The sequence below is a fragment of the Schistocerca gregaria genome, chromosome 2, assembly GCF_023897955.1.
Source record: "Schistocerca gregaria isolate iqSchGreg1 chromosome 2, iqSchGreg1.2, whole genome shotgun sequence".
Lineage (NCBI taxonomy): Eukaryota > Metazoa > Arthropoda > Insecta > Orthoptera > Acrididae > Schistocerca > Schistocerca gregaria.
In genome coordinates this window covers 713402178-713428469 of record NC_064921.1, presented here as the reverse complement: position 1 = coordinate 713428469, position 26292 = coordinate 713402178, and the positions used below count along the sequence as shown (strand labels likewise).

Here is a 26292-nt window from a genome sequence, read left to right as displayed (position 1 = left end):
CCACATTTTCGAATGCACAGTGTTTCAAATGCAGGGTGTATACATGGACAAAGAAAAAAAATTTCCGGATTTCTCCCGGATTTCCCGGTTAAAAATAAATTTTCTCCCGGGTGAAAACATAGTTTTTCCCCGTTAACTCAAAGTACATTTTCTCTCGGAGCTGTATAACTTATCCATCCTTTGAATGGTTGTGGTTTTATACACGGGTGTAGAATTTCCTGGTGCTTTGGAAAACAAAACACAGGGGGGAAAAACGTTTTGGAAAGATCTTTGATGTGCAGTAACATGTACGCCGCATATTTTCGTATTACGAAAGTATAAATTCGAATTCCACCAAACAGCGCATGTTACTTTCCGAAGCATAGAAATCGACTTTGCGATGCGCGTTTGTAAGCCAGTCATAGCTCATGTCATGTGATTTTCACCAGCCGATGATACCAGATACGTATTCAGAGCTTATGACACGTGATGAAGTCAGCCAATAGCAACATCACTGTTAAGTTGCGCGAACACACAAATAGGAAAAGTTAATGGTTTAAGTTAATATACATAGTGTTGCTACAAGAAAAGTAAAGCTTTCACTTATAATACTGTCTATAAAATTAATACGCTGGAAGAGAAGCTAATCTTTCACATATAATGTTGGTCTTTCATGCGCGTATTACAATTTAAGATATATCACACGAATGTGCCATTAAAATTTTTAATGACGATATAAATGTCTGTTCTGGGCTCGGAATTCGTCTAAATGGCTCGTCATCAAAGAGTTTATTTTTAAATGAGAGTCAAACGCTCTTTGATTTAAGAAATTCATCGTACATTCTCGTAGTTCAACTTGCGTAAAAGGAAATTTTCTTTGATAGTAACGCTTTTCGAACCACCATTCAGAATATTTTCCCGCGACCTGTTAGAAATAGGTTCGTTTCAGTAGTTGCCAGACGACAGGCGTCACCGCGCTTGCGCAGCTACGATGTCGTAGGGAGCCGTAGGTTCGTAAGTGTAAAACATTAAAAGATCTTACATTAGGTCATAAAAGGAACGAGACATTCGAGCCTGCGCCTGCTTACACAGCCAACAGCCACATTTCTGTAGCCAGAAGCGGGAGAAGGTACTACTCGACTGCGCATGCGCATGATTCCGCTTGTAACTGCTAAAACGAATCTAATGTAAAAAGTTGTGACGTCGCGCTCATCGGAGGCAATTGGTTGTTACCAATCATTGCATATCCTTCCTAAACCCTTTGACAAATTTTGCTGTTGGCAAACCCTTGTATGAGCACTTTGTTTTGTTGATGTATATGGCGCATTTACTTTGCAGTTCAAGTTTTATTTTCGTTTTTTCACTCGTTCATGTTTTATTGCTGAAGTATTATTCTGCAGTAGCGAGATACAGTAATATTCTTTGTTGGAGTATCGGTTCTTACCAGTCAAAATTACAAAAATTTAACTGAAAACAATGAAAAATTCCCGAAATTCTAAACTATTCCCGGGTTTTTCCCGGTTGTCTCCCGGATGAAAAAAATTCCCTGGTTTTTTCCCGGATCTCCCGGTTGTCCCGGGTCGTATACACCCTGAAATGACACAGCAAACGGATAACGCCACACAGGTGTACGAAGTGCGACTGAGTCGCAATCGTGCAGATGAAATTCAATGAAACAGACCGTGACTGGAAGTTTTGTCTGTTTTATAAAACGTTTGTGTACAGATATTGGACGTAATAAGTCTATCCACCACAAAGAGTATTGTGTCCGACGGAGATTTTAATGCTCTTCTGTTCAGAGAGGAACAGGTTGCTCAATACTCCTCAGCTTACATTGGACGTCAGTGCGACATTGGGGCTCGTTTTTCCTCAGTAACAGCCCTTAATCACAATGCTGAGTGATTCCACACACGTTTGCACGGCTGCATGTACACATGTCGTCACTTGCTAAGGCGGTTGAGAAACAAGAGCGGCGCATTGTCAGAAGACAGAACATGCGAAGAATGACGTAATAAAAAAAACCGCAAGAAACGATAATAATTAATATTATTTATATTAGCAAATTAACGCAAGACAATTGTTCATGATTCTTGCACACCAAAACTGTAACGAAAACTGCATTGTTACAGTGACCACCGAAGGTGCTCCAAAATAAAGTGAAACGCGTTTGGTCTAAGAGTTTAATTACGGTCGCAAAAATGGTATTTAATTAATAAAAACGTGTATCTGCGAGTGAAAATAGACCCCGAAAAACAAAGAAGACAACACGTTTCTGGTTTCCTGCAGACACAGTTCTGCTGCGGTCGGATAATAAGTGCATCGCAGCGTGCGACTGAAATTGTGCAGCAACTGGAAATTGACGCGCGGTGTACGACACGGTTCTTGTGGGCAGAACGCCTAAATTGCACAAGGATTCACTGTGAAATTTTGGCAATATACGGACGAAATGCAATGTAGCTTCCACCCGCAGTGAAATGGTGCCAAGGCCACACGGACGTGAGTAATGCTGACCTGAAAGACCAGATCTTGTACCATGCGATTTCCCACTTTTTGGCAAGTTTAAAGTAGATCTTGTGGAAAGAGATCTTCCAACGACAAGGACATAAACAGAGCGGTTCTCGAATGGCTCTGTGACCAGTAAGCACATTTCTATCATAGAGGAACTGAACGATTGGTAGAACGTTCCGATCGTTATTTACAGACATTTTGCACTAAGCTGAAATATGGTGTCATGTATCTGTGCCACCTGTATGTGTAGTGCAGCAATGAATAAAAATTATTTGGCGTGCCGCATTAATATGTAACTTACTTTTTAAAGTACTCTCGTAATACTCATACAGGCGAACCCTGTAAGTACTGAACATCGCGAACATTAATGTTGCATAACTTTTAAACAAAATATTTCGAGCACCATTATTCAGTAAGTGACATCATGATGAAAACACACTGTTCAATCTGGACATTGCGAACAGTTGTCATCCATGGAAAAGTGCACGTTTGGCTTATGTGAATAGCACATGTCACAGAGGTAAAAATATGCTGTAATTTGCGCTTCTCTTAAATGTTACTATTTTTTTCAATGAGTACTTCGGTGCAGGATGTCTGGGTTTACATCTTTCGAACACTGGCGTTCCTCTAACGTCTAGTGGCTAAATTTTATATTGTTCTATAACATTTCAGAGTATAGTTTCAAGAAATATACTTATAATTAATTATCATGCTTAGATTTTGGACTTCAGTGTAAATACGCTGACGTGTACAGGACTTCTCGTCCGCGGCTGCAAGTATATTGATAGCGACGCCTGCGCGTCGCCCGACGCAATACGCAGTGCAGTACCGCTGTGGGGGATGCAGGACATGCCACCCAAGATGCAACGAGGACGCACTGGTTTCTATCGTAGATCTTGGGCTAACATCGCTATACCAAGCTGTTTGTGTAAGTACAGTTTAGCGTGCGGAAACTATATTCTAAAGGATCATCAGTCATGTTGGAACATTCGAAATATTTATGTGGGTAGCTCCTCCATGAATCACACACCAGGTACACGATTTTGACTGGGTAGTGTGAAGGTTTCAAAGAAACGCGACTTACCTCCAGATACAAATTTTAAAAAAGGGCCTATCAGAAAAAATCTGCTCGTTCAAAAATTAAATTCTCGTCCATCTTATGACCCAGATGCATGAAATACGTCGTAGTAGCATGTGCTGTGTGGGGCGCAGCATTAACCTTTTGGCGATTCGCAAGTACAGTCTGTTCGCCTTTTTTTAGGGACTGTTTACTTCACTGTGTGACTGAAGCACTTAACTGTACTTTGCTGCGAGTACTGAATAAGTCAGTAGAATTTAATTAGGCATACAACAACTAGTGCAACACTTCTTACGTATACAGCGACTCGTGGCTCGAGGTTGGCACCGAAGTAAGAAACAACGTATGAACTACATACGGTCCCGAAGTGATGGGAAACAACAAAGAACAAGTTCGTAGATAAGTTTGTTTGAAGTAACTATATTTGTTACCGTACTTTGCAATTCTGTTTACAGTTTAAATATACTGTATTTCACTATCCAGGAAGAAGGAAGGAAAATTAGGGTTGAACATCCCATAAACATCGATGTCATCAGAGACGGAGCACAAGCTTTGACTATGAAAGGACGAGGAAGAAAATCGGTCGTGTCCTTTCAAAGGTATGATGTAACACGGGCGTTGTACATTTCAATATCGAACTAAAACCATAGAGCATTAATTCAAGTTTAAATATTATACATCAAGTTATAGGGCATGTGATGTACAGACTCGAGGTAATACGGATTTCGTGTTCCCACTGAAAATATTTATTGACTTATAGGATCAGTATTTGCACACTCTAGAAATAATCTCAGTATCACAATTGTGTGCTCCTATTGTCTTATGTTAGCAACAGAATTTTCATACTAACGTAATATTTTAAGTATACCTATAAAGAATGATGATATGTTTTTAACGTTGATTATTCCGCGAGTCCAATTCTTGTCGCGACTAGGAATTATTTTGAGACCTCAGGAACTTTTAAAGTTTTTATAGCGAAGTGTTTTGGAACACTTAGTCAGTTTAATATTTTGGTCATTTATTCACGAATTGCGAGGGACACTTCGAATCAGCTTTTGTTAATTTGCACGTCAAGCCACAAGAGTACGCGGAAAAGGAGGGATGAAAAAGCATAATAGCACTTTACTGCTTCGGATCACGTCCAAATTTCGCAAATGGTTTTGAACGCTCCCTACTGGTTTCGTATGGAACAGCAACTTTTGCTGACACGTTACACTCCTAAGAGGTGAGATCACGTTCAGTAAGGCTACAGCCCTGCGATGTCCACAGAGTAGGTTTTAAACACCCAGTGACCGGCAGCAGTGGCCATGTTTGTCAAGAACATGGTCTTGCTGCTCACTGCACTGTGAACTATTATTTTCGGCCGCGAAATATGTGGGAATCAACAAACCAAGGGAAGGGGTGGTTTCATTGACCCCCAGACCATTTCGTGTCGGTTCTGAGCAGCTGCATGTCTAAAATGTTTGCCTCAGTCACCTACGCGAAAACGCTGGGTGTTGCGGTTCTGACCACCATCGCAGCGGCGTCAAAGAAAGGAGTGAAGTAAGGGTAAGAGAGGATGTGACGACCTTCCCATTGTGTGACACGTTCACAGTGGCGCTGGGCAAAGTTGTGTCGAAATTGTAATGTGACATAATTACCCTACCTTGCAGTTCACGCGAATTTCTGAGCTCTGGTTTGAAACGTCGTCGTGCCCGAGGGTGACGTCGCAGGGCGGCACACTTTTGCACCGTTACAGACGAAGATTGTAGCGACCTTTGAGCCAAATTTCAAATTTAAGCGACGCAATGGGTGAAAATTACGCGATTTCTAAAAAGTGATCTTATAATTCTGTGGTGCAGTGTAGATGCGGAGTACAAGTTCCGCATGCTTAGAGAAGGGAAAGGAAATTGGCAATGGACTTTGCAATGCAACCAATTAGTTGTTCGTCTGATATGCTTGAGGTAAACCACATCAAAGCTTAATGTGGATGTTCAGACGAGGAAGTGAACCCCCTCCTCCTCCTGAACAACAGTCCAGAGTCTTATGCACTGCGCCTTGGTTCTCAACTGCAGTCATCTAGAGCAGGGGTCTCCAAACTACTGCCCGCGGGCCGAAACCGACCCGCGACGGCCGGCAAACCGGCCCGCGTTAGCTGGCCAGACATCCCCGGTATCCGGCCCGCCAAATATTTGAGGTGGTACCTATACTGCCAACAACTGAGTTTAGAGGCCTATCGCGACCAATACACCGCGACATTAGCTCTGCTACTCGCTACGAGACTACATAACTACACTTACTGTTGCGCCACTTGAAATAACAATGCGTTGACATACTCTACCGCTGTTGCGTCTTGCAGTGATAGTGTCGCTAACAATGATTTTGAGATTTCGTTAACTTAGCAGGACGCTTTCGTGAATAATGTGCAGTGACATACTTTTTTGTCGGTGAAACACGCCTGAATTTCGGTCAGGTACGTCCACCAATCAAAATTATCTAATTAAATAAAAATCGTAGTTCGTTTCAGTGCTAGCTATTCCCACAACCTTAGATTATTGCGATTTCATCTTTCCTTTAGCCTTAGATTACGATGATCATGGAGTGCTAGGGTGCTTTAATCCCACTAGGTAGACCTTGGCCCTTATGACTTCGTGGAGGAATCAATGTAGCCCGCGGACTAAAAAGTTTGTAGACCCCTGATCTAGCGACTTCATGAATGAAGTGTCGCTCAGTAAGAATTATTGGTGTACTGAACTCTGTCGCCTGACTCTGTTCGAGCTACGCAACCATAACACAGTGTGGCTCTACAGGTAAGTCAGTGGTCAGGAGTTATTGGCGCCTACATCGTCGCCTCTGTTCTATTTCCCGGCTCTTCAATAGCTGCTGACGTCGCAATGCGTACTGAAGCACTGTGTGTGTGACGCCACCTGTGCGTCAGGCCAACTAACGCATCTTCACGTGATGGCCTTGCCGGACTATTGAATGCAATTCGAGTTCCCACGAAACGTGCGAGCTCATTATGCTGATAATCTCAACCGTCACGGTCCGATTGCGTTCGCTTCTAGATTGCTATGGAAAGTCTTACGATTTGCCAATAACAACTTCTCTTCTCAGCGGGCCTCGTTTTGTGCTTGGCAATCGAGAGTTGTTTCTTACGCTCATTTTGTCTTAAAATCCAGTAATAAATATTACTATCTTAACACACGACAAGTTTATCTCTTTCACATGGCAAAACAGGGATAGTTATTCAGCTAATACGGCAGCCACCGTAGTATGTAATCGTAACACACTACTAAGTATCATTTTGCAATTATCTCGTCTGTGCTTAGGCGCGAAGTGAACTAAATCGTCACAGTTTTTTTCCAATAGCGGTCTCTTACGCGTGTGTAGTGTAGGCCGACCGCAGTGGCCGAGCGGTTCTAGGCGCTTCAGTCTGGAACTGCGCGACCGCTACGGTCGCAGGTTCGAATCCTGCCTCGGGCATGGATGTGTGTGATGTCATTAGGTTATTTAGGTTTAAGTAGTTCTAAGTTCTAGGGGACTAATGACCTCAGAAGTTAAGTCCCATAGTGCCCAGAGCCATTTGAACGATATCCATCAATATGGAACGTGGACTGTGAAGGCTCTTCAAATAAACTACAGCCATTTGAACCATTTTGTGTAGTGTATATCGCAAGTCAGCCGTAGTGATGAACCCGTGTTTATCCTCCAATATACACGGTATTAAAATGCACTGCATCTATCTTACGTACTGCAGGTTCGCATGGATAAAGTGACATCGAAAACGTGCAAGTATGTCGCAGTCTACTATGCTTGTCTGCTTCGGATAGCTAGTGCAAATCCGTGATTTTCACTATGCTGCCGACTAATTACTGATACCATATAGTACAGGAAACTTGACAACATACCCGACCAAAACACGGGTTTTTGATAGTCGTTCCATAAACGTGAATATGAAGTTATTAGTGTTAATCACTCTAAACAATAAGGCTCGTAGTTGTTCCACGAGGTCTGGCTGCGGGCGGACGTAAGATTAAAGACAGCGGAAGTTCTTAGAATATATGAATAACAAACTAGTTTGTTATCTTCAGGGATGCTTCTGAAATATATATGTGCCTGACTTAACGTGCTAGATATAAAAGGGGCGGTTTATTTATCATGAAGAAATGAAACGTGATTGTTATATAAAATGACGGCAATTCAAATAGAAAAGAATACGTTACGATACATAAAATTTCGGTTCGACATGTACTCATGGGACGATAGGTGACGCTAACAACTGCAGTTGCGACACCGATCCTCACTCCGTGTATTTCAAGTGTGGTTTTTGTAAAAGGTAGTATACTATGTCCAATCATAGCGCTCATAAGACATGCCACCTAGCAGGAACGTAGAGGTAGGTTACAGAACAACAAGTGGCGTATTTTCCGTTCGTCGCGTCTTCGGAAGTTCAGCCTTTACCCAGTCTGCACGCCATGTCCATTGTTGAGGTCTAGAGAGGAAAATGCTGTTCTTTCTGAGGAGGGCGTACATTCTGTAGAAAAAGGTTATACGTCGGCAATCCGGGCTTCGGGTTTTTCACTGTTGTACCTTAACCATTTCGGCTGTGAGCAATCAAGTATCTCGCACAGTTACAGAGTCGGGACTCGGAAGAGGGGAAGTACTGAAACTGTCGACACACACCCGTCTCCTTTGACCCATGACATCATCAAAATGGTGCCACAACAAGAATTGTAATTATTCTTATGAGATCACAGTCGTTGACTCTGCCAACTCACAACCAGTCACTTTTCAGGCTAACCTAGACCTGTGGGATTTATCACCACAATCTACATTTCAAAAAATAACACAAAAAATTGTCAGTGTTCTATTCTACATCTTTTTGCGTAAGAGCGACGTCACACGTGACAATATGACACCGGCACAGCCGTCCGCTAACCATTCACTCCTGGAATCTGGAGTATAGAATTTTCATTATCTTTTAAGGTCGAAGTAAGCTATATACACTAATAATACACCTGTGAAAGTATCGCGTCTGTCTCTTTCTCTGTTCGAATACGCTGCTCCAAAATCACTAGACGAATTTTCATGGGGGTTTCACAGGTACCTTGAGCACAGCTTAGGACAACGTATCAAATCGGATCACGGGAAAAAATATATCGAAATTGAAAGTTTTATCCATAATAATATTATAAATGCGAAAGTAGCTCTGCTACCTTTTCACGAGTAAACCGCTGAACCAATTTCGATGAAATGTGGTGCGGAGGTAGCTTGAACACTGAGGAAAAACCCAGGTTACTTTAGAAAGTGTGCAGTACACTATACTTACTGACCTGAAGAATATTACGCAAATTAGGGAAACACGGTTACTGTTTGAAAAAGCTTTTAACTCTTTGACTTTCAGTCTTTGTAATATTTGTGAGAATAGTTTTATTGGTTGATACGTGCTACATGACGCCATTAAAAGTATTCTGCACAATGGTTATACAATCTTTAGTGTTTTTATTTCCTACTTCCACACTGTTTGTTGCATAATGTACACTTTGCATAATGGATAGCTACTTGAGTAGCACGACGCATTGATGCGCACCCCAGCCTATTCGCCTCTGTATGCACTGCCCGGCAGCGACGCCGCGTATGCCGTATTGTGCTTCGGGGCAGCTTGGGAGGAGCGAGAGGGGGCGCTCACCACAAGGTATGCTTGCCACAAGCAGGCACGTGAGGGCTGCTGAAATTATTACACGTGTAGTAGCTTGGCTACTCACTATCACTCATGATAACTAAACTACTGATACGTGAGTCTGGTAACGGCTAGTCTATAATAAATGTTGAGTGGCTAACCTTCAGTAATATAATGTTTTGTGTCACCTGTAAAATTTAGTTCATGTGGCACGAAAAATCTAGAAACTGAACACGTCGCTTACATTAAAAAAAAAAGTCAGACAAGTGCTGTTAGGACTTGGGCTCCGAGGGTTCCGTAAAAACTGAATTGTGTATACAGGTAATAACAACAACAATACTAATTATGATTATAATTATAATGTCGTGTGGCCAACGTAATTATTCTTAAACATAGTCTAGCTCGATGCAGCCAGATTGTGCGTGTGTTGCCGGACGACAACATCATGCGTATACGAGCGGCTTCCTTAACATTATACTTAAATTTACGGTTTGTTGCCAAATGGCAACACCGTGAAATAGAAGGTTAATATGAAGTGAAGAGACTGGCACAGAAGAAGACTGTGCCCCCTTATAGTATACTGTAGTTACGGCGGACGAGCTTTGGCGAGCAGAGCGGTGTCTGCCCGTGGGTAAAACTGAAACTGCGCGGCCCTGGACGTGTGACCCAGATTATGGTCCCCCACATGACAGGCGACAGGCCACCTACCTTGTATCCTGCGGCAGGAGCATGACGAGTATTTCTTTATGTTAACAGCTTCGTCGAATCTGGAAAACAGCAAACAGAGAGATTTTCTCAAAACCTCATCGAAACAAACTACCTGAAAATTCGCTAATTACTACTAAATACTATATGTATCGAAGTGAAACAAGGACGATAAATAGTTTAGACACGAAGAGGGTAGCAGATTTCGAAATGTGGTGCTACGGAAGATAGCTGAATATTAGATGGCTAGATCACTTAACTAATGAGTAGGTGGTTGTTGTTGTTGTTGTGGTCTTCAGTCCTGAGACTGGTTTAATGCAGCTCTCCATGCTACTCTATCCTGTGCAAGATTCTTCATCTCCCAGTACCTACTGCAACCTACATCCTTCTGAATCTGCTTACTGTATTCATCTCATGGTCTCCCTCCACGCTGCCCTCCAATGCTAAATTCGTGATCCCTCGATGTCTCAGAACATGTCCTACCAACGAATCCCTTCTTCTAGTCAAGTTGTGCCACAAGCTCCTCTTCTCCCCAATTCTATTCAATACCTCCTCATTAGTTATGTGATCTACCCATCTAATCTTCAGCATTTTTCTGTAGCACCACATTTCGAAAGATTCTATTCTCTTCTTCTCAAAACTATTTATCGTCCACGTTTCACTTCCATACATGGCTACACTCCATACAAATACTTTCAGAAACGACTTCCTGACACTTAAATCTATTATCGATGTTAACAAATTTTTCTTCTTCAGAAACACTTTCCTTGTCATTGACAGTCTACATTTTACATCCTCCCTACTGCGACCATCATAAGTTATTTTGCTCCCCAAATAGCAAAACTCCTTTACTACTTTAAGTGTCTCATTTCCTAATCTCATTCCCTCCGCATCACCCAATTCGACTACTTTCCATTATCCTCGTTTTGCTTTTGTTGGTGTTCATCTTATAACCTCCTTTCAAGACACTGTCTATTCCGTTCAACTGCTCTTCCAAGTCCTTTGCTCTCTCTGACAGAATTACAATGTCATCGGCGAACCTCAAAGTTTTTATTTCTTCTCCATGGATTTTAATGCCTTCTCCGAACTTCACTTTTGTTTCCTTTATTGCTTGTTCAATATACAGATTGCATAACATCGGGGATAGGCTACAACCCTGTCTCACTTTCCCAACCACTGCTTCCCTTTCATGTCCCTCGATTCTTATAACTGCCATCTGGTTTCTGTATAAATTGTAAATAGCCTTACGCTCCCTGTATTTTACCCCTGCCACCTTCAGAATTTGAAAGAGAGTATTCCAATCAACACTGTCAAAAGCTTTCTCTAAGTCTACAAATGCTAGAAACGTATGTTTGCCTTTCTTTGATCATTCTTCTAAGATAAGTTGTAGAGTCAGTATTGCCTCACGTGTTCCAACATTTCTACGGAATCCAAACTGATCTTCCCCGAGGTCGGCTTCTATCGTCTTTAAAGAATTCGCGTCAGTATTTTGTAGGTACTGAATAGAGGGAAAAGGAATTTGTGGTACAACTTAACTATAAGGAGGGATAGTTTGGTAAGGCATGTTCTGAGGCATCAAGGGATCACCAATGAAGTATTGGAGGGAAACGTGGAGCGTAAAAATCGTAGCGGGAGACCATGGTTCAAATGGCTCTGAGCACTATGGGACTTAACATCTGAGGTCATCAGTCCCCTAGAACTTAGAACTACTTAAACCTAACTAAGGACATCACACACGTCTATGCCCGAGGCAGGATTCGAACCTGCGACCGTAGCGGTCGCGCGGTTCCAGACTGAAGCGCATAGAACAGCTCGGACACACCAGCCGGCGGAGACCAAGGAATGAATACACCGTGCAGATTCAGAATGATGTAGGTTGCAGTAGTTACATTGAGATGAAGCTTCCATAGGATAGAGCAGCATGGAGAGCTCCATCAAACCAGTCTCAGGACTGAAGACCGCAACAATAACTATGCGGCCAAAATATGACGCCCGTTTATATCGTTTTGCATATGAATATGCATGTTAGCCAATGAACAAAAATCGTAAACTTAAATTTTACTCAAAACATCGTAACATTCGTGACCAACATTAATTTTTATATCTCTTTTAAGCTCACTTCCTGAGGATGAGACAGACTTAACATGGACTTAACGAGGACGCAGATGTAGCGCTGTTAACATGAGGGTGCTGATGCAAGGGAAGTGATAGTAATTTACAATACTGATGCACTTATAAGGGAAGTTGTACTACATATATTAAGTGGGTATAAAAAACTTTACAGCCACAATGAAACAGAATTTTATCCTTTTCCGACTAACAGAATCAAAGTATCAAAGTGGTTGATAGCTCAACACAGAATAGTGCCATGTCGTCGGTTCGCTGTTACTCACACGGACTATATGGTTGTGGCAACAACAGCTGTGCAATTCACAATCGAATTCCTCCTTACCTTTCGTGTTAACCTACAGTATTGGCAGGGTAGCCGCGCGGTCTCTGGCGTCTTGTCACAGTTCGCGTAGCTCCCTCCGTCGGAGGTTCGAGTCCTCCCTCGGGCATGGGTGTTTGTTTTGTCCTTAGTGTTAAGTTAGTTTAAGTTAGATTAAGTAGTGTGTAAGTCTAGGGACTGATGACCTCAGCAGTTTGGTCCCATAGAATCTTCTCACAAATTTCCGAAATTTCCTACAGTACTGAGTTCATCGTGCAGCACTGTAACAGCTTAATTTTCTGTTCACTTTCGCTATTAAGTGCAAACATTCTTTTGTTCATTATAAAACAAATCAGCACAAACAAAGAAAGCACATGACGAAAATGAATCGTAATAAATACGTGATTATTGAGTTTCTCCCGGCGTACTTGATAATCAAAATATTCACGGGTGTACTGCCGGTCTATAGTGTCCAACGGGCACAATATTTCGGCGATCAAACATGTCGCCATCATCAGGTGAACTGACGGACTGAGCTCCTGTGAACGTGCCGGCACGGAGATCCGTACGCTATGGCTGCTCAGGGGGAACTGGGTTCGGTCGCGGCGGCGGCCGATTTAAATACCCTCCGCCCGCGGCGCGCTCCCTCCGCCGTCCGCGCCCCGCGCCACGGTAGCGCGGTGGAACAGATTGCGACGGCGTCTGAGATGACGTCGGTGTGATGGCTCTGTCCGCCGTGGTCGTCACAACTATGCGTTTGCTCGATTTACTCTTGATTAACCCAATCGCTGGTTCCCAAGCCTTGCTAAGATTGTAGCCACAGTCACGGTTTATGAGGTCGTCATTGGTGCGAATTTCGATGGCCTCTCTAACAACGCTGTCCCAGTATCTCGACGTCTGTACCAGAATCCTCGTGCGGTCATACTCCATAGCCTGATTTTCCGACAAACAATGTTCAGCGACCGCCGACTTGCTCGGATACATCAGTCGAGTGTGCCTCTGGTGTTCACGGCATCGATCCTCGACGGTACGCATCGTCTGACCAATTTACGACTTGCCACATTGACACGGAATCTGGTACACGGCGGCCTTCCTCAAACCGAGGTCATCTTTGGCGCTCCCCACCAGTGCACGAGTTTTATTCGGAGGACAAAACACAGTTCCGACCCGGTGTTTCTTCAGAATGCGGGCGATTTTCCCCGAGAGTGCGCCTGTGTATGGAATAAATGCAGTGCTTACCTCCTCCCTCGTGACTTCATCCATCTCAACAGGTTGTGCTGCAGTGGTTGGGCGGAGAGCACGTTAGATCTGCCACTCTGAGTACCCATTCTTTCGAAACACAGTTCTCAGATATTCCAATTCCTGGGGGAGACTCTCCGTGTCAGAGATAGTGCGCGCCCTATGTACTAGAGTTTTAAGTACCCCATTCCTCTGTGAAGGGTGGTGGCAGCTGTCTGCGTTGGACACTATAGACCGGCAGTACACCCGTGGATATTTTGATTACGTAATAAATACGTTAGCGGCCGCAATTGTCGACCGTAGAGCGACATGTCAGCGGCACGCAAAGCACTAGGAGCGACCAAGCTTGTTCTCTGGTTGGTTGTCACAGTGGTAACTTGCTCTTAATAACGTTGTTATTCTGATCTGAGTATATGTTAAAAGTTCGATAATGTCTTTTTTTATAGGACACATACAAATGATTTCTCACTGATATGCTACTTGACACGGTTCTGCTCCATTTCCGAACTGTGACACTCCAGATGTTTGTGAAAAATGACATAGGCCTCCGTCTCGCCACAGTGCTCTACAGATGGGCAGTTGTCGTCGAAACGAAAAACAAACAAAACTTACTGCCTTCGCATTTCGGCTGGTTGGTTGGTCGGTTGATTTGGGGGAGAGGACCAAACAGAGAGGTCATCGGTCCCGTATTCTAGGATGGCAGAAATCAACGGAAGCACAGTCCAGTCAAGTGCAAACACAGAGGCAAAAGGGGCGTCCGGACGCCAGGAAGAGGAAAGAACAGGAGGGGGGTGGGTGAAAATGGGGAGAGCAGGGGTGCCCCAGAAACGCCACGCGCGTTAGGGCACCAGCACCGCAACCAAACCGTCTTGACACCCACACCATACCATACCATACCATACCATACCATTATCGCGATACAACTGGAACAACACCCAGGAGAAGAAGACACAAGAAAATGAAAAACAAAACAGCACAACAGATCAGACACAATGTAGGGAAAGGAGGGGAGAACCTGACTGGCGTGGAGGTAAGAGAAGGCCTCCATAACCAACGCCTACGCTAGCTGAGGGATTGAAGTTCTAGAGGAAATTTCAAGAACTTAAACCTGAAAGTACAAATCACTTACACGAAGAAAGCAGAGGACAGACGTAACCATGAGAGGTCGTCCACTAACACCAAAGACAAGGTAGGTGTGAGGGCATATTTAGTGTGAAGGCCCAAAAGGCGGAGACAGTCTAGCAAAATATGGATCAACGTGAACAGAGCCCACAACTACAAAGGGGGAGCAGGGGACGGTTCGTAGCAAAGTAAGAACCCATGGGTCAGCCTAGTGTGGCGCACACAAAGACGGCAGACGATGGTAGATTCCCGCTGGAAGACGCAAAGGGAAGAACGCCATAGTTGTCTCTCTGATGGGGCGAAGTTTATTAGAACAGGACTGCCTCCGAAGAGTCAGCCCATGATTAAGCAAAAAGGGATTTTATGTAAAGCCACAAATCCGCCCCAGGATGGGGGATCAGCAGGTTCATTCCCCAGGATACCCAAGGAAGTCGACCGAACAAGCAGCATCATCAAGCTCAGTGAGAAGTTCTCTGACGGCAGAGACCAAGGGATGACGGGAAAACAGTTCCATAGTAAACACCCCACACGTGGCAGGCAAGAGACAGTGCTCCATGCCAAGAGACGTGAAGGCATATGCCACATGATCAGCGGATTTAGAGCCAACGATGTAAAAAAACAATGGCATCCTGAAACTCCAGTAGGTCCATTTGAAACAAACGATGAAATACCTTTTGAGCAATAGATGCTTTCAGACCCTGGAAGAGATCCATCCGTATCCATGGCTGAGGTACTAACAATGGATGTGGTCAAGAGGGAACATGGGGAAGAGGAAAAGGAGTGGGATGGATGTCACGGTGGAGAGAACAAAGGGTAAGCCCACCCAAGGGCGGGCAGCGGATGGGCAATGGCTCGCTGCCACGAAAAGAATAAAATATGAGTGGTGAGCATGGGAAGAGCGGACAGTGATGGCATAGGAAATCAGGAGCAGCGACCGTCGAATCAAAAGGGGGGGGGGGGGAGGAATCCCAAAGTCAATAAGAAGACTGTCGACAAGGCTAGTGTGAAAGGCACTGGTGGTTAAATGGATACCACGATGGCTAACTGCGTCCAAGAGAAGGAGCTTGGAAGGGGCAGCTGATCCATAAACTTGACAACTATAGTCCACACAAGGCAGAACTAATATCTGGTAAGATGGAGAAGGATCAAACGATCCGTGCTCCAACAGAAGTTGGTGAGAAAGTGAAGAACACTGAGTTTATGCAAACAGTCAACCTTCAAATGGTAAGCTTGTTGTCAAAAAGAAGATCCAGGAAACGGAACTGGAGGACCACAGTCAGGTGCTGGTCGTCAATATCGAGGTCCAGATCAGAATAGACCATAGTGCACCGACAGAAATGCATCACCCTTGACTTAAGGAAGGAGAACTGAAAATCATGTGTGTCCACGTGGACGTGCGCCAGATGTTCTACAGAGACGACCGAGCGAGAGCTACCCCAAATACAGAAATCATCCACCAATGGTCCAGCAGAGGCCAGAAGCTCATTAATAGCGATTATAAAAAGCACACTTTATACAGAGCACTGTGGAATGCCATTCTCCTGGATCCATGGAGAGCTGAAAACAGTGCCAAATTGGACTCTCAATGTCCGGTGGGGCAGGAACTGGTGAATAACAATCGGGAAGGGTTCCCAAAGACGCCACGCGTGGAGCATAACTGTGTCGTAGGCCTTATCAAGATCGAAGAAAACTGTGACAGGATGGCGATGTTGAAAAAGGCCTGCCGAAGCAGATGATCGATTGGAGACCATACTGTCTGAAAACCGCACTGGTGAGAAGATAAAAGATCCTGAGACTCAAGGACCCAAACGAGCTGTCGAGCCACCATGCATTTTAGTAACTTGCAGGGGACATCGATCAGGCTGATGGGGCAGTAACTATCGTGGGACGAAGGGTCCTTGCCAGGCTTAAGTGCAGGAACCTCCAACTAGAGAAGGCACAGATGCTGTGGAGCGTTGCGGTGTTAAAGAAATTGATTATGGAAGGAATCAGGACCGGCAGCTGAAACGTGGGAAGAGAGAGTCAGAAGCTCCCATGCAGTAAAAGGGTCCTTTTAGGATTCCGCCTGACAATATGCCATTCGGCATATTTTTGGGCCAATCTGTACCGCGCTGCATGGTGTCGTGGTTGCAAAGGTGGACCTCGCCATGGACGCCGGGAGTGAAGTTGCCCATCGTGCAACCTATTGCGCACAGTTTGAGTCGTAACACGACGTCCTGTGGCTGCACGAAACGCATCATTCAACATGGTGGCGTTGCTGTCAGGGTTCCTCCGAACCATAATCCGTAGGTAGCGGTCGTTCACTGCAGTAATAGCCATTGGGCGGCCTGAGCGAGGCATGTCATCGACACTTCCTGGCTCCATGTATTTCCTCCATGTCCGAACAACATCGCTTTGGATCACTCCGAGATGCCTGGACACTTCCCTTGTTGAATGCCCTTCCTGGCACAAAGTAACAATGCGGACGCGATGGAACCGTGGTATTGACCGTCTAGGCATGGTTGAACTACAGAGAACACGAGCCGTGTACCTCCTTCCTGGCGGAATGACTGGAACTGATCGGCTGTCGGACTCCCTCCGTCTAATAGGAGCTGCTCATGCATGGTTGTTTACATCTCTCAGCTGCAAAGGGACTGTGTCTGTGAATAAATATCTACAGTCAACGTCGATGTTCAGGAGTTCTGGGAACCGGGGTGATGCAAAACTTTTTTTGATGTGTATATTAAGCTACACTCCTGGAAATTGAAATAAGAACACCGTGAATTCATTGTCCCAGGAAGGGGAAAGTTTATTGACACATTCCTGGGGTCAGATACATCACATGATCACACTGACAGAACCACAGGCACATAGACACAGGCAACAGAGCATGCACAATGTCGGCACTAGTACGGTGTATATCCACTTTTCGCAGCAATGCAGGCTGCTATTCTCCCATGGAGACGATCGTAGAGATGCTGGATGTAGTCCTGTGGAACGGCTTGCCATGCCATTTCCACCTGGCACCTCAGTTGGACCAGCGTTCGTGCTGGACGTGCAGACCGCGTGAGACGACGCTTCGTCCAGTCCCAAACATGCTCAATGGGGGACAGATCCGGAGATCTTGCTGGCCAGGGTAGTTGACTTACACCTTCTAGAGCACGTTGGGTGGCACGGGATACATGCGGACGTGCATTGTCCTGTTGGAACAGCAAGTTCCCTTGCCGGTCTAGGAATGGTAGAACGTTGGGTTCGACGACGGTTTGGATGTACCGTGCACTGTTCAGTGTCCCCTCGACGATCACCAGAGGTGTACGACCAGTGTAGGAGATCGCTCCCCACACCATGATGCCGGGTGTTGGCCCTGTGTGCCTCGGTCGTATGCAGTCCTGATTGTGGCGCTCACCTGCACGGCGCCAAACACGCATACGACCATCATTGGCACCAAGGCAGAAGCGACTCTCATCGCTGAAGACGACACGTCTCCATTCGTCCCTCCATTCACGCCTGTCGCGACACCACTGGAGGCGGGCTGCACTATGTTGGGGCGTGAGCGGAAGACGGTCTAACGGTGTGCGGGACCGTAGCCCAGCTTCATGGAGACGGTTGCGAATGGTCCTCGCCGATACCCCAGGAGCAACAGTGTCCCTAATTTGCTGGGAAGTGGCGGTGCGGTCCCTTACGGCACTGCGTAGGATCCTACGGTCTTGGCGTGAATCCGTCCGTCGCTGCGGTCCGGTCCCAGGTCGACGGGCACGTGCACCTTCCGCCGACCACTGGCGACAACGTCGATGTACTGTGGAGACCTCACGCCCCACGTGTTGAGCAATTCGGCGGTACGTCCACCCGGCCTCCCGCATGCCCACTATACGCCCTCGCTCAAAGTCCGTCAACTGCACATACGGTTCACGTCCACGCTGTCGCGGCATGCTACCAGTGTTAAAGACTGCGATGGAGCTCCGTATGCCACGGCAAACTGGCTGACACTGACGGCGGCGGTGCACAAATGCTGTGCAGCTGGCGCCATTCGACGGCCAACACCGCGGTTCCTGGTGTGTCCGCTGTGCCGTGCGTGTGATCATTGCTTGTACAGCCCTCTCGCAGTGTCCGGAGCAAGTATGGTGGGTCTGACATACCTGTGTCAATGTGTTCTTTTTTCCATTTCCAGGAGTGTATTTGGAATATATTGTTAACTCTTGAGTTACTACAATTACTGAAACTATTTAAGTAACACATGGACAGCTCAGTCATACTTCGTCAACTATGTACTATCTTGTACTTTGGAACAGAAGAACGCTTTTTACCATGGAACATATGAAACTTTCAATTTACCTGGGCTTTTTTAATGTCTTAACAATTCTACCTGTTTTGAAAATGGAAATTGATGATGATTTCCCACAGCTTTCATTTTCGAAATGTATTTTACTTTTAACTGGTTTGTGATAATAATGCTCGATTTCCTTACTGGTTACTGGTGTGTAGTAGAGTAATGTAACACACAAACGATTAAATATAAAATTAACAATATTTTCTCTACTGCAACGCTTTTAAAGTTCAATAGAATTTGTTCCTAGCTACATGATCATTGTTAACTTGAAACATGTTTTCTCATGTGGAAAAAAACAAATTTTCTGGAGTAATTTTGCCAATTTCAGAAAAAGATTATACGTCATTAAGAAGTGAAGGCCATAATTTAAAAATGGACCAGGAAAATACATTAATCTTCTATTACTGGGGTGAATGTCTGAAAAGTGTACAAAGGTACCACACTCTCCCTGAATTCCTCCATTGCCACATTATAAAACTTTCTAAATTTAGACACAAAGAACATGCTGGGAAGCAAAAGTGTGTTGACAGACAAGTGGCCGAGAGATTTAGAGAAACGTCCCTAGGTTCTACTCCATGACCGCATTTATAACCTCAAAACTGTCTGAAACACGATGTGATCTGCTCAGTGGATGACATTTTGTGTAATTTAGTCCAGCAAGTGTGAGCAAGTGACTGTAGACCAATGAGCTTTCCTTCAGTGTTATGCCTAAGGCAAAAAGTAGTCATGGTTGATATTCTATTTCTCCAAAGTGGCGATATCTTTAATGAGGCAAAGGTCCAGATCTAATTCGCACTTTGGATGGATTTGTGGAGAATATTTGACAAGCACAGTTAAAGTCAGCCCACAGTAAAACAGGAGGATTTGGAATTTCACATTATGACTGGTTAGATTTAAGGTGGTTTTTAATCCACGAACCATAGTGATTACAGTTTGAGCATACTCTTAGAGTAATGTGCAGAGGGGCAGAGTATATTTTGCAGCATCGCCAGTGTACTATATATGGGCAATCTACTCCTGAACTGATTCACTGAGGTATATTATTTCACAGAGTGAGCAATCGGTGAGTTGGAGAAAAAAAAAAAAAGAAACTAACGGTAGCCCTTCGGATCTGGAAAGACTGCCCATCTACATCTACATCTACATCCATACTCCGCAAGCCACCTGACGGTGTGTGGCGGAGGGTGTGCAGAACAAAGATTCTATGACAGGCTGCTGCAACAGTCTTCCACCCAGCATGCTGAATTAGTCACTATGACGTGGAATATTCTGCAAAAAGTACGCTGTATACAATATGTTACGTATGTGTTTCTATACCTTACTGTTGTGAAAAGCTGTCAGAAACGAGAAGAACAGGCAGTAAAGGAAGGTCACTCCATTAGAGCTCTGGCTCAATGCAGAAAACACTTTCTCCTCTTATATTTCCGCTTTTGATTTGATAACATAACTTCCAAGGAGCTACCATGTCGGCCATTCGACACTTCATGGTGAGAGACGATGCCTTGTGAAGTGATGAGGTTGGCTCCCCTACCACTCCTGACTAAGCAAACAGTGGATTGCACTGCACTCTTGGCTCCCTGACTGATTCGGAGCACAAATGACTCATGACTCACTATGATCTTGATTCAGTCATTGATTTGGCTCTCGGCAGCCACTCACTCATCCCAACTTTGTGGAGCAGACTGCAATGCAACTCAGGAGTCTCACTCACTGATTTGGCTCACATCACTCTTGTCTCGTACAATGATTTAGCTTGTAGTTTAAGATGAATCTCTGAGTCACCACTCTCCATCTGAGTTCAGCTCACTATCGATATTGTTCATTGTAACAATAATAGTATGCATATTACATAACTAAATTTTATATATACATCATTGCACTTGTAGATCATAGACAATATTGTGCATACATCTGTTCTCATTTTAAGTTTTTGGTATTTAAAAAGGGCACCTTTATAGTATTTTAATTTTCAATGTAACAAATTTTTCAAAGGTGCAGGACGTAAGTGAACCAAGCAGTCTTTGCGTGGAAGAGTTTCAAATTATGTATCATTTTACCAAACTGGATTAAAAAGAAGAAAAATACTGTTATTACCAGCAATAGTTTACTGCACTTCTGACTCCTCAACAGACCTGAAGACTGATCTAAAGTTCAAGCATGCAGCTGTACCTCTAGAAACCTGTGGGTCAGGAATCCCATCAAGAGCCCAGTGAAGTGATGATTCTTCTGCAGAAATTCGATAAATTGTTTCTCACAACAGTCCTCACCACTGTCCATCTCCACTTTGGATGAAGCTCTAAATCCAGGAAATCGAAGCGAGTGTCAGTGTTTCCAGCCTGCCACTGTCATTTGATTCCCAACCGATTTCATTTACAACAGATAAGTAAATTTGGCAATGCTATGAAGCTGATCACATTACACGAAATTATTAATTTACAGTACTGTAGGCCAACAGCTTCTATAATTTTTTTTATAAAAAGTCAAATTCGCTTTGTAGTTCCCGCATTTGTGCGATTTTTAAGCATCTACGTAACATAAAACAACATAATGATCATAATCTAAGATTAACAGTATGAACAATCAGCTTTTGCAGTTTTTTTGAACTTTTGTATACCTAAAAGATCTGATGTTATGTCACAGAAATACGTTAAAAATAACGTTATTATTGGATTGTGTTACTTTTGATGACAATATAGTCAATGGTTGTTAATAATGACATTGGTAGATTTGTTACTGATGCCCAACGACAGGTGCACAACCGCAAATAACATTAATTTGTAAGCACCCCAGGCACATTTCGTAGATGAGATGCAGTTAAAGTCATATGTTCTGGAGTGCATCCAATCTGAAGAAAGAAACTGCAGAAAGTATTTCAAATTGGGTAGGCTGTTATGACCAAATATAATTTCAAAGTAAAAAATTAAAACAGAGAATACTTCAATCATGAAGTCAACTGTTTGGAACCTTCCCTATGCCCCATATTTTGCATATACTTTACGTTGCTTTGTGCAACATGAAATATAAAAGCCAACAGCGAAAGGAGTTATGTTTTTCTCTAAGAGTCTTTTTACCAAAGAAAACTTGTTGAAATGCAAGGAAATTACAAGAAAGACCGATCACCAACCAATGAACTTCATGAACGGTGGAAATGGTTCAATTTGAAAGATGTTTGATGATAGCATCAGTAGGCTCCAAGGAAGCCACACCCAGGATCTGTAGTGATTGTCAAACTAGACATATATTCTTACTCTGATAGTAAATGACAACTGTAGATAATTTCAGGAAGTAGAAACTGTCAATTTCAATTATATTTCAGTTACTATATTACAATTTGTTTTCAATAAATTTATGAAAAAGTAACAAAAATGAGTTATCGAGAATGAGATTTTCGCTCTGCAGCGGAGTGTGCTCTGATATGAAACTTCCTGGCACATTAAAACTGTGTGCCGGGCCGAGACTCGAACTCGGGACCTTTGCCTTTCGCGGGCAAGTGCTCTGCGAACTGAGCTACCCAAACATGTCTCACACCCCGTCCTCACAGCTTTACATCTGCCAGTAACTCGTCTCCTACCTTCCAGACTTTGCAGAAGCTCTCCTGCGAACCTTGCAGAACTAACACTCCTGGAAGAAAGGATATTGCGGAGACATGGCTTAGCCACAGCCTGGGGGATGTTTCCAGAGTGAGAGTTTCACTCTGCAGCGGAGTGGGCGCTGATATGAAACTTCCTGGCAGATGTAAAGCTGTGAGGACGGGGCGTGAGTCGTGCTTGGGTAGCTCAGTTCGTAGAGCACTTGCCCGCGAAAGGCAAAGGTCCCGAGTTCGAGTCTCGGCTCGGCACACAGTTTAAATCTGCCAGGAAGTTTTCAAAATGAGTTATTTTTACAATTTTCCGAACCTATATTCAGAATTTTGTTGTGATATTCTTAATTTAAGATTGTTAATTCTCTTCCTATATTCCTTATTTTAGGATAAAAGGAGACAATGCAGGTGCAGTAATCTTGCATTAAAAAGGGAATGTGTGTGTCTTCCATTCACCTTTCAAAAGAAAGGTTTTGCTTATCTCTACAGAGTACTCTCTTTCTCTGTACCATGCCACGATCTCCAGCTGCTGCCAACACTAGTATCTGGCAACGTTGAGGTAAGCCCACATTGGGCCACTATTTCTGCCTCTGAGTTTCCCTAGATAAATTTGCATGCTTGGAAAACCACCACAGTCGCTTCTTAACGGATACTTGTGTGTTTTATGCCACCCATAATGAACACAACAGTGGCCAAGAACGTTCAGTATACCTGAACCAACATGATAATTTGCGCTAAATGTTATACGCGTACCATGAAGAGCTCGCTGCAGACGTGACAAAATGACGCCTTTGGCTGGACTGGAGCGTCAAGTGGCGCAATGCTCCCGGCCACGGCTCATCGTCCCACCACTCACCTTTTAATGTGTACACTGTTGCTACTGTGTTGCGTCAACAATGCTCTCTTAGTGGAAGCCGACGGATTTTTGCTACAGTTGTTTTTCAGTGATGAAACATTTTATGTTGGAGTTAAAGTTATCCTATATAACGTGCACATTTTCGAGACTCTAGTGTCATCAACAAAACTCTGAGCATGAAAGCCACTCGCCAAGTGAACTAGTTTTGTGCCGTTTCTCATAAAAGAAGTGTGCTCTTTTGAGGGAAACACAGTGACTGGAATGATCTGGCGTGAAATGTTGGAAACCTGGCCTTTTCAAAACTTCAAGAAGACTCTAAGGCTTTCATATTCCAAGAGGATGGAAGTTCCATCACACTAGCAAAACAAAGTATGTTAATTTCTCATTGAGACACTGCCTCACCACTGTATAGAGCGTGCAGTGCTCTGAGGCATTATCCTACAAAATCTCCATACCTGAACCAGGGCCACTTTTGTCTTTAGCAATTGCAAGGAATGTGTTTCCGGTGTCAGTTTAGTTGAAAAGAAATTTCAAAGTGTATGATAATTTTAGCTCTCTTTCAGACGTTGTCCTTGCGGCTGGTAGTGTACACACACACACCATTTGTAATAACATGGCAAAAGTATTCGAGGTTTTTTCGAGTATTTGTACCTTTTCTGTAGGATGTGCTGCATCAATAATGTGAAATTATTGAAATAAGGTCACTCTCTTTGTAACACCCTCTATGATTACTCCCCAGAACAGCATTATTTAAGGTGAGGTTTACTATCTTTTGGTTCAAAAAATAGATTTTTAATTGCATTTTTGGATCCATAAAAGTGTTTAGAATTCACCCCTGAAACGGTTTTTTTAGAATACGGAACTGAAATGTTTGTTATTCGCGGCTGAACAAAAAGAAATGCACCTGCCTGAAATCGGCCTTTTTCACGTACCAGTTTTTTTCTTTCTGAGGACGAGTTATTGTACCGGTGCTTGGAAGGAATACACAAAATTCAAATGAAAGTTTGAACGCGTGTGTTTGGAAGTTAGCCCCCAAGAATTTGCATTCTGCTGCGAAGACTGTGGAGATTGCGACTTTCATGGCAGTGAGCAGCTTCATCGAAGGGTATTCAGCAACTCTGAAGACCATGACAACGATGGACGTCACCCTGCGACACTAATCGACGCAGTTCGCCAAGCATTTGGACGACCACCGGATTCAAGCGGCCGAAAACCGCATGTCACCGGCCGTAAGAGCGGCTCTGGAGCAGCGTAAGATGGAACAGATCGAGCAGAACGCCCTCTATGAGGAAGAGGAAGGACTAGTTATAGACTCGGAATAGCAGATTGATCGTACGTTGCATAATATTGCATTTATATGTAGTCAAAACTTCAAACACGTTTTTCTCGAAATGACGTATATATATCTACTGAACCTATTGGCATCATTTTTTGTTTCCGACAAAGCTAACTAAATTGTCTAGGAGTTGTCCCACTTTTATTCCGATCCATCAACTACAAATATTTTTACCGTACAGATGAAGTCGAAAAATCTGATGAAATAAATGTATTTGTTTCAAATGACGGTCATTTTGTTTCCTGTGGTCCAAATAACTTAAGCGAGGTACAACTCCTAAAGATTCTTATATACTTCGCTAACGTTAACTCAATTTTGATTTCACACAAGCCGGCAGACCTATGACCATACACGCATGGAGCTCTATACCGAAATTTTGTTTCGCTCCGATGGTACTTCCGCATTTGCTCTTCGACATTTGCGGTAGAAAAAATTCCAATTTGTAGAGGAAATTATCAATAAACATTTTGACCAAATTTGACATTGATATCTACAGGGTGTTACAAAAAGGTACGGCCAAACTTTCAGGAAACATTCCTCACAGACAAAGAAAGAAAATATGTTATGTGGACATGTGTCCGGATCGCTTACTTTCCATGTTCGGGCTCATTTTATTACTTCTCTTCAAATCACATTCATTATGGAGTGGACCAGCGTGACTTCAAACACTTTGTTACAGGAAATGTTCAAAATGTCTTCCGTTAGCGAGGATACATGCATCCACCATCCGTCGCATGGAATCCCTGATGCGCTGATGCAGCCCTGGAGAATTGCGTATTGTATCACAGCCGTCCACAATACGAGCACGAAGAGTCTCTACATTTGGTACCGGGGTTGCGTAGACAAGAGCTTTCAAATGCCCCCATAAATGAAAGTCAAGAGGGTTGAGGTCAGGAGAACGTGGAGGCTACGGAATTGGTCCGCCTCTACCAATCCATCGGTCACCGAATCTGTTGTTGAGAAGCGTACGAACACTTCAACTGAAATGTGCAGGAGCTCCATCGTGCATGAACGACATGTTGTGGCGTACTTGTAAAGGCACATGTTCTAGTAGCACAGGAAAAAAAAGTATGCCGTATGAAATCATGATAAAGTGCTCCATTGAGCGTAGGTGGAAGAACATGGGGCCCAATCAAGACATCACCAACAATGCCTGCCCAAACGTTCACAGAAAATTGGTGTTGATGACGTGATTGCACAATTGCGTGCGGATTCTCGTCAGCCTACACATGTTGATTGTGAAAATTTACAATTTGATCACGTTGGAATGAAGCCTCATCTGTAAAGAGAACATTTGCACTGAAATGAGGATTGACACATTGTTGGATGAACCATTCGTAGAAGTGTAACCGTGGAGGCTATCCAGCTGCTGATAGTGCCTGCACACGCTCTACATGGTACGGAAACAACTGGTTCTCCCATAGCACTCTCCATACAGTGACGTGGTCAACGTTACCTCGTACAGCAGCAACTTCTCTGACGCTGACATTAGGGTT

At 43.9% G+C, this 26292-nt stretch overlaps 1 protein-coding gene across 3 annotated transcripts in view; it reads right to left on the bottom strand.

Moving 5' to 3' along the window:
* The window catches only part of LOC126334835 (sialin-like), a 400692-nt gene that overhangs the window by 138351 nt on the left and 236049 nt on the right, over positions 1-26292 (bottom strand). For all 3 annotated transcript variants that reach the window (XM_049997496.1, XM_049997494.1, XM_049997495.1), the window contains exon 3: positions 9933-9991. In XM_049997496.1, coding sequence (XP_049853453.1) covers positions 9933-9991 — 59 coding nt within the window. The remainder of the gene's footprint in view (positions 1-9932; positions 9992-26292) is intronic.